Source organism: Ictalurus furcatus, chromosome 12, assembly GCF_023375685.1.
Source record: "Ictalurus furcatus strain D&B chromosome 12, Billie_1.0, whole genome shotgun sequence".
Classification (NCBI taxonomy): domain Eukaryota; kingdom Metazoa; phylum Chordata; class Actinopteri; order Siluriformes; family Ictaluridae; genus Ictalurus; species Ictalurus furcatus.
Window position 1 is genome coordinate 10,122,199 of NC_071266.1, and position 13,362 is coordinate 10,135,560.

Sequence of the window (13,362 nt, forward strand, 5' to 3'; positions counted from 1 at the left end):
TCCCAAACAAATTCCTTAGGCCAGGACTCGGCAGTTTACTTCCACCTAAAAGAAACTCTGCAGAAATGTTATTTAGAGAAGATGACTGGTCCGAAGTGAAGAAGTGGAAAAGGAACTCAATGGTACGATACTGGAATCATTCAAACCAAAGTCAAACGTTCCAGATTTAAATATCACGTGAAGGCAATAAGTTTCATGATGAATTATACCCTGTATAACTCCTTAAATGTTCACTTGAATGCGATCCATTTGCAGTGAATTACTGCAATTTCAAATCAGCCTGGATGATCCTTCTCTCTCAATGGCGTAGGCAAAAACGATATCTTTGGTGAGATGATCCATCTATACGCCAAGCCGGGCAAAGCCATTGCAGACGTGCGAGCTCTCTGCTACTGCGACTTACATACCATCGATAGAGAGGAGCTTCTGGAAGTGTTGGATATGTACCCAGAGTTCGGCGACTACTTCTGGTCCAACCTGGAGCTCACGTTTAACCTGCGTGACGAGAACGCCAAGGTAAACACACACACACTACAATGTATCTTATACGTCCCTCACTGCACACGCATGGACACAGTTCACAGTTCGTGTATGTGTAGAAGTTGGAGAATCCCATCACTTCGTTCTCTATCCAGTTCAGTGGTGTTCGCCAGAGGAACCTGTACACGGCAGTGAGTGACTCGGAGCAGGAAGAGATCAACGCCGGGTCGAAAGCCTGCTTTAAAAGCAAGACCTCTACAGGTAAACCTCTACTTCTCTCCAGTCACCTCTTCCCATCCTGCTTTCATTCCCCTCATTCCACGGACTGGATTTTTTTTGGACAATAATAAAGCTTTTTAGCATTACTGATCAATCAGAATCCATAATAGTCCATAAACAAATGATGACAAAAAAAAAACCCACATCCTGTAGTCTGTAGAAGGATTCCTGCTCTTTCATAGCAGTCTTTAAATCACATGGACAGTTTGCTCTTCAGATTTTGTGCACTTTTGTTCTTCTTTTCTCCACCCCCTTTCATCACTTCTATCTTTGTTTTCAGCCAGTTTCCATGGTGGCACTCAGGGTGTATGTGTGTGTGGGGGGGGGGGGGGGGGGGGGGGGGGGGTTGGTGAAACGATGCAGCATGCATTGCCATCCTATGGGGGCGCTCTACTGTCTGTCCTTAAATGACTTTATAGTTAATCCCTCTATCCATTTCTGCATAAGAAAGCTTTTCTCTCTCTCTCTCTTTTTCATGACTAATGTGAACATCTCTAAGGAGAATGTTTGATGTATTTCACCTTAGCCTCTCCTCTCGGTCATCCTACAGGGACTCCGAGTCGACACAGAGTGGTGGAGAGAGACAGAGGGAGAGACGGAGATACACTGCAGGGAGAGGAGTATGAGGAGGAGGAGGATGAGAAGAGAGGTGAGGAAGAGGTAGATGAGAAAGAGGAAAAGAGAAATTTGGGCTTGGGGATACTCGACCACTCCCTCCCTCTCAACCTGAACACGCTCCCAGACCCCCACGCTACAGACTGTGCAGTGATTTATAAAGGTATCATTGCACACATACACACACAGTCAGCTTCATAATTATTGGCACCCTTGAAGAGAATGGGAAGGGATGTCTGTACACAATCACAGCCCTATTTGCATGCCATACTTTCTCTCAAAAACATTTCGCAAATTTAGTACCACCCCTATAGAATATATAAGATGCATGCAAATAAGTGGTGATCCGTGGAAAACTTTAATGTTGTTGCTTTTGACAAAATATAAGGTTGCACAAACGCATTATGACTTTATGAAGGCTTTTGGAGGCGTTAAATACACAGCGCACTTTTAAACATGAGTGTGTCTGAGCACTGAGCTCCTGAAGAGCTGAACACTGTTATTATCACTCAGAGCTGTCTGTCTGAGCAGCTGCGCACGCACACACACAATTATACTCCCTACAAGAAGCTTTCTCTCACTCTCCCTCATTCCCTTCAGCGTGAAGGTCTGTGCTATACTAAAAAGGAAATTAGTTTATAGGTAATGAAGTATCTGGTGTTTTGCAGGTATACACACACACACACACACCAGGTTGTGTGTGCACTTTCCATGCATCTGGCTAATGATCACTGTCCTGCTTATTTGCTGTTGGCCGTAATTAACAGCCCTGGGCCTGTTTGTGTGTGTGTGTCCAGATGTGTGTGCTGACAAATGGTCTTGTGGGAACGTTGATGACTCGGCAAAATTTCAGGAGAGAGAGGGCGGAGTTGACTGCGACAGTGACATCACATTCGGGGAAATGGAGCACAGGCTGGACTTGCTGCAGGAACACCTGAACAGGTGAGAGAAAGAGAGCGAGGCTTTCGACTACAAGTGTCGCTTGTAATTGTTGCCCCCTAGTGTTCACACATGGAAGTGATATTTATATGTATGTATATATGTGTGTGTGTGTGTGTGTGTATATACACATATATATATATATATATATAAATAAACAGTTGGTACTACTACTAGTGTATCTAGCTAGCATAATTAGTATTACATGATTAGTATTAGCTAATGCACCATTTTAGTGCAGTTGTTTACATGTGGTAATGGTGAACGGCTGTGACTTGTATTGTCCTTAAAGAATATGATGAAAGGAATGAAATGAACAGAGCGGCTCGATTACCTTGAGGCAATCGCCAGCTATACCGGATTGTGTAAAAGTTAGGAATCTGGTCAATTAGTCCGGTGCCACCAGTGTGAGAGTAGGCAGGCAAATGCGAGGACAGTAAACTACAATGCTATGTAAATAAATGAATCAGTGTAGATTTTTAACACCGCTGGAAATGGAGAGGCAGCAGTCAGGTGCATGTTTCTAAGAGCTCTACGCCTTCAGAAATGTGAAGAAGAAGAAAAAACAAACATCTTGTAATGATTTTGACTTGAAACAAAAAGCAACACTTTCTTCACTGTCGATCATTATATAATCTGACACCCACACACAGTATAATCAGTGTGTAGTTAAGTAAATTGTAGTTATTTCTTGAAGTTATCCTTGGTAAATGCTCATTTTTAGTGAGACATCTTTAGTATCACATTTGAAATCATGTTGCTAGAGGCTTTCTCTTGACCCAACCACGTCCCCCATATTTCTTCACAGCAATCAGGGTCTAGTACCAATTTTAAAAACCAACACAAAAAAGACAAATCCATCCAGAATTATGTCTAAAGCATAAACGCTGTGTACTCGGCCAGTATTCATCAGCAGCAAGATCCAGTCGTGTTAGAAGTGAATATTTGCGTACAATGCTGCTTCAGCGTACTCGATCCAGCAGCGTACAGCGTGTCCATCGATACTCGTGTCTGTGCCTTACTTCCATATCTAATGGCAAGATTTCAACACTCCAATGTAACTCGTGATTATTAACTGTTTGTTTTGAGAGAAGTGCTGACCACATATTAAATGTGTTCCACATGTTGCAAAAGCTCGCTGCCTCCTCCATGTCATGGCTAGCCAAAATCCTAAGTCTCATCTTTATTATTAATAATGATGTATCTTAATCCAGATAAGCAGTGCAGCTGAATACAGGGAAGAACTCAGAGCTAACAGCATTGTTATTTCTGTGGGAGATGCTTTTTTTTGTGCTCCAGGCAGCGCTTTTACAATCCAAAAGCCTTGGACAGTTAGATGGAAACATTCTTTTGTGTGTGCGTGTGCGTGTGTGTGTGTAGATTGGAGATTCAGATGACGTCTGACATCCAGGCCATCCTGCAGATGCTGCAGAGACAGAGTGCCCTGGGGCCTCCAGCCTACAGCACTTTAGCCTCGAGCCCTGAATACCACAAACCAGCCATCAGAGTGCAGCCTGTTACTGCTGTACACACACAGGTAACACACACACACACACACACACACACACACACACACACACACACACACACTCAGCTTTAGCCCAACTGTCCCTGTTAACACCAGTTCCCCAGTGGAGATTGTTATCTGTTTTGTTTTTTAAATAAACACACATCCATTAGGCATACTGAAAAGTACTAAATAAAAAATGTTCTGTTATTATTAGTGTTCGCAGAGTCCAGATTTAGAAAATCAGTCTATTGAGAGAGCCAAACCCAAAGACTGCATACTTCCCACTACCATGGAGACGACCTCTGATGTGAGCAGGATAAAAGACTCGGAGTGGGAGGCGGAGCTAAGACCGACACAGGAAACGGAGCCCTCCGGTTTGCAGCGTCAGAGGACTCTTCAGCTGTCAATAAGACAAACGTCCCTCCCCGATTCGTCTCCTCACAAGGACACAACACCAGGACTCCACCGGCCCTCTTCTGACCCCGGGCTTCCAGGGAACCAGCATTAGGTCATCACAGATATCCACATAAATACGACATGTTCATAATGCATTATAACCATATCTGGAAATAGGATGCCAGAGTCATCGTTCTCCTCTCGCACTGGAAACCAGCGCACGCTAGACTCAGGGTACAGAGTGAAAGTGTGTGTGTGTGTGAGAGAGAGAGAGAGAGAGAGAGAGAGAGAGAGAGAGGGAGAGAAGAAAACACTGAAATTCTGTATGCAAAGTACAATATGTTAATTATCTTCCAAATCTTTCTTTTTTTGGCTTTCTGACTCCAGCACACAGATGTAAAAAAACCAAAACAAAACAAAACAAAAAGAACAAACAAAAACTTTGAATGTATAACTTCAGTGTGACTACACGCAAAATCAGCCGCACTGGACATGCAACCGTAGCAACAGAAGAGCTGCATGCTGGGAAGAACGTGTCGTTTTTGTTATCGTCGCATGTTTATAAAAAAAAAAAAAACAACAACAACAACAAAACGTCATGTTGCTTATCACATGACTTGGGCATGAGTGTTTTTGTTTTTTTTCTCAAATCTGACCTTCAGTTGAGAAAATGGTTTATTTATATAATATTTTCCTGGATTTCAGGAGCAGGCATCACTTGGATAGAATCCAGACAAGAACCATATCATCTCAGAGTATATACCCGTGCTGTGTTCAAAATGGTCTCATCTAGAGCCCGGAAAATACAAGCATTCTTCACGGCAGGACAAAAAGTCCAAGGGGTGGAGTCGGACCTGATCCGGGTCATCCTATCTGGGCGGAGTCAAGCCAAAAGTCCAGGGTATGCTTCAGGCTGGATAAGTGTGTTCAACATGTGTAGAGAATTGTGTGGGTTAGGGGTTAGGCTTATAGGAGGAGTTGGATCACAGCCAGCTCCACCCCATGGACTTTTGGTTCTGCAGTGAGATCCATCTTGGGGAAAAAATTGGGATTATTAAATCTACATAGAACACTGTTATGGGGAACAGAATCTGTGATTGAAGTAAACGTTTGCATACATTAAAAAAAAAAAAAAAAAGTAGTTACATTCCATCACATACCAGGAGTGGACAAATTAGATTTCCTGTTTGGGAATACTCATTTTCTAGTCATAGCTGCCCTGGGGACAAAAAAGGATTTTAAAAAAAAAAAAAAAAAAAAAAAAAAAAACAGAGAAAGGAAATAAAACCTGCTTCGTACTGACTTTCACAAAACAGAAAGTATTCATTTGCATGTTTAAATGTAAGATGGTTTACGGTGATGTGACGCACCTCAGTGATCTAACTCCAGAGCACACAGCTTGTTCCAAATCCCACCACCTGCTGCACTACACACATTAACCGAGGTAGTACATCTGTTTTAGCTACACGGGTTAATTAGCAGGTATGAATGACAGGCCAGAAACACTGACGAAACTGAGCAAACCGGCATCATGTAACGTCACACAGTCAACATAAGCCAGAGCTTACACTTGAGCTTATAGTTGTGAAAAACTTTTATTTGTCCACCCTGAGACACACACACACACACACACACACAAAATGGGCCTCGTTTATCAATATTTTAGTAAAATTGTGTGTAAATGTTTAAAAAGTTGTGTGTAAATTTGCGTAAGCCCAACCAAACAAAATATTTTTGTGAAAAGCACGTTCCTGATACGACTCATTTACATGTAGTGATACCCGTAAAAATTCAAGTGCGCAAAATAAATGATGACGGGTAAAGGCTGAAAGACAGAAGTGTGGAGGTTTACATTAGTTAGTCTTGTTCCATTCATATGCAGGTGAATGCTGGAGAACGGACACTCAAGCTCATGCGAAGAAGTTTCGCTGCGTTCCACAGTTCAAGATTGGTGAACTCGCATCACGTGAAGAAACGTGACCAATAGAAGATTGACACGTCATGGCATGACCTGTTCAGTAAATCCACGATGGAGGAAGCACTGATTATAGCGGTGTCGCACCACACAGCTTTCGTCGCCGTCGCAACAATAACAGTGCAAGCACTTTTGAATCCATGATGTGTGAATAAATTAAACAAAAAATATATATCTGGTTGCCACCCATATTCGCTGCGGTATCTGAAGAAATTTTGCATTTTGTGTGACTGCCCCTTTATGAGTAAATTTACACACACACACTTGTGTGGATTTTCAAATTGCATATCGAATTTCTTGTGTAAACCCTCGTACGAACAACTTATGTATAAATCCATTTACTTGATAAATGAGGCCTAATGTTGGGTAACTTGCTATTCACAATAGATTGTTTTACTTGGGCTTGTTTTTTGAACCAAATACATGACTAGTAAAAGACAACACTATATTCGCTCCAGTGAAACCAAACAACGCAGTGCATTCTGGGAACTTCTTGGACACTAGGGCACATAGTTTATACACGCTACCCATCAAGGTACATTGTGGGTTTAAAAGACAGCCTTGGACCTTCTCCTGAGAACAGTGCACTGTACAGTGAATAGGGCTCAGGTTTGGACACAGCCCGCCTCACCTTCCCCATTATCTTTATTAACGTCTACATTTACTCACTGTACACTCAGTATTGCATCTCTGCACTGAATTGAGCTGCATACGTGATCATGTGTTCACTCGGGTTGTCATGCTTTATTATTTATTTGTTTTAATTTATTGCCTTCCAAGAGTAATGTATACCCAGGTTAGTATAATTCCTATATTAATGTTCTCAAACACTGGATACGCTCTTATGTAGGAGTGCGCATACATCTTTCCTTCTAGAGAAAATTTCTTTACTTTTTTTTTTGTCAGCGCCAAGGTTTCATTCTGTCACACTGTTATAAATAACTGTCTCTGAATCATGTCAATTCTCCTTTTATATATATGTGTGTGTGTGTGTGTGTGTGTGTGTATATACACACACATACACACAGTATATATATATATATATATATATATATATATATATATATATATATATATATATATATATATATATATACACACGTATATATATACACACATTATATATATATATATATATATATATATATATATATATATATATATATATATATATATATATATATATATATAAAATCTCAGACGATCAGATTATTTGAGAAAGATGAGCTGATGTAAGCACATGTATGCCATGGAGAGAAATTCATGTCCATTAACATGTAAAACATGAAGTTGTATGTTTACAGGTTTATGGTAATGGATTTTAATGTGACACAGCATCTGTTGCTGTAGCCTCGATTCCTAGATAATAACCAATCTGAAATTAGCTCTGCCATTTGGAGCTAACGATGCAATATTGCCACCTAGTGAATCACAGCCACACGCAAAACTAATAGAGGACCATCACAACAGTAGAGCTGTCCTGCATGTCCTTTTATTTACTGACATACAGCATAAAACCCAAACTCATATATTAACATATTTAATACTGACCTGCATGTTTTAACCAAAGTTAAGTCTCTTTAGTGTATCGTAATCTACTCAGCGTGTAGGCAAAGTGCGAGGCGTGTTCTACGCTGCACTGAAAACGGTCTTCCGGGGGTTTCAGCGTAAACTCATATGCATGTCTTAACAGGGACCACCCACTATAAAGTAGAGATTTAGACACGAGATGTAAGTAGAAGGTAGATTACTAAAAGGGTGCGTGTAACGAAACATATGATGTAAACATTTCCACGGAAAGAAATTTCTGTAGCTTCTATGATGACTATATAAGAGTTCCAAAAAGGAGCTTTTAAAATTATGAGCCATGTTCAGAGTTGAGTAAGACTGCCTTCATGCTTGACTTTTATTTATTTATTTATTTATTCATTCTTTTTTCCAGTCCTAATATCGGCTAACTAACCAGTCTAGCTTGATCTCTAGATTAGATTTATGGTGCGTTCAAGTCATGTCGGAAAGATCGTGTTTACAAGTTTGAACGCACATGAACGCCATCAAAAAGTCGTAATTACGAGTGGGGAAACTCTGGAATTTCTTTGACTCCTGAGTTTCCGTGTTGACGGCGTGTCAGTAAGAAAACACGGTGGAATCAATGGATGCAACGTCTGTAGTGGACGGTAAATTTGTTGAAATTGAATGTTTACTCGTCTCAGAAGCTGATTTCAGTTATGATGTGTTTGCTTTTTTTATTGACAATAAAACAAGGTAATTTCCTGTACAAAATACGATAGTACTGTATATTTACGATATAATATGTAACGATAAAGTGTACAGTGGCTTCATAAATTATTTAACATGCACCTATTATGGTTTTTCAAATATTACCTTCCATGTAGTGTGTTATAAAGCTGTTTTTGATTGACTCCCAAAAAAAGGAATCGATTCTGAACAGCTGAAACGAGTCGTTAGTGATTCCAGACTTTACTTCCTGTACTAACCTACGTAGTTTTGTAACAAAAAGCCCCGCCTCTGGTCTTCATCGGCTGCACGCTGACAGCGCTAGACCAATCACAACAGACTGGGACATCTGACCAATCAGACCAGAGTATGCTCTCTGAAAGGAGGAGTTTAGAATGAATCCTTTAGATCGGATCATTTAACAAGTCGTTTGTGACACTGGGGGAAAAAGTAATGCTGCGATTTAAATTATGAGCACATTAAAGTGTTTTTGATCTTGGATGCATGTAAATCTATTGTATGAGACAATTAAAACAAAATTAGTCATGTTTCAAAACCATAATAGGTGCAGTTTAAAAACATAAAAAGGAAAAACACACCTGATGCACATTCTTTGTCCTTCGCTTTGTAGAACAGTTAAAAACCTTGCTGTAGTTTTTTTTGGTAGTTAATTAAGAGAAGGTACGCCACCATCTCGCTCCAACCAGAGTGACTTGAACGCACCTGGTGTCGTAATTACTGTACGACTTCCCAACTCGTAAACTTCCCAGGAGGACTCGAAAGCACAGTTATTATTCTCAGTAATACTGATGAAATAATGATTGGTGTGACTCAGTAGTGATGAGGTTGTTACTGTAGGTTTGGAGGTGGAAAATGAAGAAATGTGAGCTGCTTGTGCAACTTGACTGAAGCCACAGTTACCGTCAGACGTCATGTTGTGTTTAGGTGAACGTCCCAAAATTTCACACCTTAATTTTAGCAACGTTGCAACATTGAATAATTTTAATCTTGGTATATCTATTGATGTATCTTTAGAACCCAAATTGTCAACTCTGAACAAAAAAAAAAAACATGAACAAAATCTTTTTCTTCTACTTGATTCTCTGTTGCGACGCTGATTTGAGTTGGACACGGCTCGTCTTCATGATTTTATAAGCTTCCAGTGGAAACGCTGCTGTATGTTCGTTTTTGAGGCCTGAGCCTCTAAACATCTCAAAGCATAACCACTGGTCTAAGATCAGCTCTGTCCGTGCCGAAACCTGATCCTGGACCAGAGGCTTGATAAAGCGTGACCCGAGTGCGACTGCTATACAACTTTGCAACTTTTTGCACAAGCACTGCAAAACTTTTTCTGTACAGCGTCACTTTTTAAATCTAGTGCTGTTGACACAAAATTGTTTTTAATGCGTTTTTAAATGTTTGCCAGTGTATTTTCTACAACGCAGAACACACTGTCAGATTAGAATGTTTCCTTTTTTTTTTCTCGGATATAAGCAGTATATTGGTATGTATTATATATTACACTGTATATTGGGAATATTATGAGTTGATAAAGACACGCAATTATTTAAACAAATAAACAAGAAAATGCGTTAAAATGTGCCGTGTTTGAGTCGTGTCTTTTTTTGCAGGTGACAGTTTGCGTTTACACAGCGCTTCGTACCTCACATGCTCAGCAGGAGGGCCACGCCTGCGAGCACCCACTTGGCCGGTCTCTCTCTGCTTTTCAGGTTAAATGTCCAGACGTAGGTGTTTGCTCTCAGTTTGGTCTTGTAGACGGGACACTCGTAGATGTTGCGTGTTTCCTGCCGGTCGTTCGGGACGGCACGCACCGCGATCACAGGCATGCTGGGAGTGAGTTCTTTCAGCCGTGCCTCCGTGATCGTCCCGTTCTGGATATCCCAACGTGCACCTGGAAACCAGCGTAAGGGCATGAAATACACACTCAGCTCAGTGTCAGAGATTTCAGGCATCACCCAATTTATTGAATCAGTTTTAGAATTGATTCAGTGTTCATTTAAAAATATCAAACTACGGTTGGTTTAGTGTTGCTCTCTCGGTCCTGTGATTGGACAGCATTGGTGTATCTGTCCTATAATTAGACAACATTGCTCCATCTGTCCCATGATTGGACAGTGTTGCTCTGTCTGTCTGTAATTGGACAGCGTTGCTCTATATTGTCTGGCAATTGAACAACGTTGCTCTATCTGTCCTGTATGTCCTGTGATTGGACCACATTGCTCTATCTGCTCTATCTGTCCTGTGAATGGACACTTTTGGCTTATATCTCCTATGATTGGAGGATTTTGTTCTACCTGTACTGTGATTGGTCAGACTCAGTCTGTCTGTGCTCTGATTGGGTGGTTGTGTGTATTTCGCACCTTCCATGTAGAGTCCGTAGACATAAGCACCCTCTCTGGCCGGCTGGTTAAACTCCTCCTTGAATTTCTTTGTCACGTCCACCGTTAGAGTCATCTTATCGAGCGGCCACTCGTTCTTCCGTGCCAAGCTCTGCATCACAGCTACAACAAAAGAGTTACGCAGCATACCTCTAGTGTGTGATGGAACGTGATTGTGTGGATATATATAGTGTGTCTGAGAGTTACCTGTGAGGAAAGACTGGGGGTTGAAAAGACCTGATAGCCAGACGACACTCGGCAGAGAGAGATCCTGAGTCCAACTATCCAGCTCGCGACAGCGCAGCAACACATCATTGTACCTCCACAAATTAAATTTAAAAAAAAAAAAACAGTATTTCTACATCATTTCTACACACTCCTGCAAAAAACTTTTCCTGCCCTGCCATTTTCAAAACACCACTCAGAGATTTTACTCTGGTTTGGACTAGACAAAGGGATTCACGTGAGAAAGCGAAAAAAAGCGAGGTCTAGATGTATATTGTTTAACCGATTACCAGAACATGCCTGTAAATACTATGGTTATGTAAAATAGTCAATAAATATTAATCATTATATCAGTGGAGAGTCCTTACAAGTATAGTAAGACAAATGTGTGTGTGTGGTACCACTGAGCCAGGGTGTAGGTAGAGGGGTAAGCGAGCCTAGTCCAGGTGTCAGGAACATTATCAAAGAACAGTGCTGTCTGTAGCTGCTCCATCTCTGAAGATATCGCCAACTCGCCCTACCAAACACACACACAATCACACACACATACATTGACACACACCCACACATACACCTCCACACACTATATCCTTATACAAAGGTCCTAGCATAGAGACACAATGCACACATAAAACACATTAAACAACTCACACACACACACACACACACACACACACACACACACACCTTTAGCCCCAGGTCCAGCTCTTTTAGTGAACGTCGTATTTCGTTGACCAGTGTGTTCATGCGCTCACACTCCTGGAGGCACACCAGAATGTACGGCGTGCGCTCGGCCGTTTTGGACGTGAGGTCAGACATGTTGTATTCCTCTGGTAGTTTCTCCAAAATGTCATCCAAGACCGTCTTTACCTAGAACATCAAAGAGACATCGAAATCGTTTATATGAGCGTCTGCTCTTCTGCTTCTTCATGTCCACAGTTCCTGATTCTAGAAATACGACAACCTAGTTGCCATTGCTCACTGTCCATCACGTGACCTACTGTTGAGCTGCGGCCACGACCTGCAACCTTGGGTTTGCGGACATGGCGAGATTACGATTAACATTCATTAAGCCTTGACTTCTTGTAACGCGGATACATTATTTACAGCAAGATCATGCAGCAGACTAAGCAGCACACGTTTGTAATCTTCATCTTGTATAGTAGTCGTCATCCCCTAATGAATTCTCCATCCGACACGGACTAACGAGTATCAGCCAAGACTAAATCCCCGCCCTAGAGCGGACCTTCTCCTCGGTGCTCTGCGATGCTCCCTCGCCCATGGACGAGTCTCTGGTCTGTAGTTCGAGCAGGGTGTGGAACAGGCTGTCGGAGGTCACCGTCAGGAACTCAATCTCAGCGTTGGGGTGAAGCCCATAATGCACCGGGCTCTCGTGGGGAAGCATCTCGTCTATGAAGCCGTGGTAACCCTCATAGTCCAGGTTGGAGGGAACGACAAAGCCAGGAGCTAAAGCCAACTTCCTGTCAAACTGTGGGTCAAAAAAAAAGGTTTATTAAAGCTTTCACACATCGGCAGAGCATAAGTTTAGACTTGTGAAGAGACAGTCCTTAATTATCGGCACCCTTCAACAGAACAAAACGACTCTACACGCAATGATTCAAATCTTTCACCATTTTGAACATCATTCTCATAAACACTCCATTTAAAAAAAAACCAAACATTTTCTCTCAATAGGTACATGGCGTAATTATTTACACCCCCAAATAATATTTCGATTTTTATTTAAATACATTATCTTTTTTTTTTTCATTCATTCATATCACAAAGTTCACTAAGTGCCAGAATATTTTTGGCAGCCTCTTCCTCTTCCAAGAGGTTTAAACCGACTCCAGAAGGATCTTGAAAAAGATAATGACCGCAAAACATGGATCTGATCCCTACCGAAAACCTGTAGACGGAATCAGAGAGGACTCCACATGCAGAAACTTAAGAAAGGAAAATGTCCAGGATTCTCTAGAAATGCTTTAAATCTAAACATTACAGGAGACTCAGTGATGTTCTTTTCTCCAGAGGCTGCTTCACTATGAATTGTTGTGAAATTATCGGCACCCCAGCAGTGTTACAGGGGTGAGTGTTTTGTGTACCTGGTTGGGCTGCATGTACTCCTCCAAATACGTCCTACACAGTCTCCTGTCCCAGTCGTCGGTGATGTGTCCGCCGTACATAATCTCTCCGAAGAGATAGCGCAGATCTTCCCACGGCACCTAGTACTCAACAACAAAAGAACGTGTTTTACACACACACAGACACACACACTTAAAAAGATGCTCTCTGTCTTACACAGG

At 41.5% G+C, this 13,362-nt stretch overlaps 2 protein-coding genes across 3 annotated transcripts in view; one reads left to right on the top strand and one right to left on the bottom strand.

The window, feature by feature from the left end:
* The window catches only part of kcnh7 (potassium channel, voltage gated eag related subfamily H, member 7), a 58,468-nt gene extending 54,013 nt beyond the window's left edge, over window positions 1-4,455 (top strand). For both annotated transcript variants that reach the window (XM_053638627.1, XM_053638628.1), the window contains 6 exons: window positions 311-516; window positions 636-741; window positions 1,310-1,537; window positions 2,172-2,316; window positions 3,694-3,850; window positions 4,038-4,455. In XM_053638627.1, coding sequence (XP_053494602.1) covers window positions 311-516; window positions 636-741; window positions 1,310-1,537; window positions 2,172-2,316; window positions 3,694-3,850; window positions 4,038-4,331 — 1,136 coding nt within the window. In that variant the 3' untranslated portion in view covers window positions 4,332-4,455. The remainder of the gene's footprint in view (window positions 1-310; window positions 517-635; window positions 742-1,309; window positions 1,538-2,171; window positions 2,317-3,693; window positions 3,851-4,037) is intronic.
* A 3,215-nt stretch (window positions 4,456-7,670) lies between these two features.
* Window positions 7,671-13,362, bottom strand: part of dnah9l (dynein, axonemal, heavy polypeptide 9 like) — a 58,314-nt gene continuing 52,622 nt past the window's right edge. Inside the window, exons 74-80 of the mRNA XM_053638642.1 lie at window positions 13,162-13,281; window positions 12,303-12,545; window positions 11,744-11,926; window positions 11,458-11,573; window positions 11,039-11,151; window positions 10,814-10,954; window positions 7,671-10,344 (exon numbers count right to left, since the gene is read on the bottom strand). Of these exons, the coding sequence (XP_053494617.1) occupies window positions 10,097-10,344; window positions 10,814-10,954; window positions 11,039-11,151; window positions 11,458-11,573; window positions 11,744-11,926; window positions 12,303-12,545; window positions 13,162-13,281 (1,164 nt within the window). The 3' untranslated portion in view covers window positions 7,671-10,096. The remainder of the gene's footprint in view (window positions 10,345-10,813; window positions 10,955-11,038; window positions 11,152-11,457; window positions 11,574-11,743; window positions 11,927-12,302; window positions 12,546-13,161; window positions 13,282-13,362) is intronic.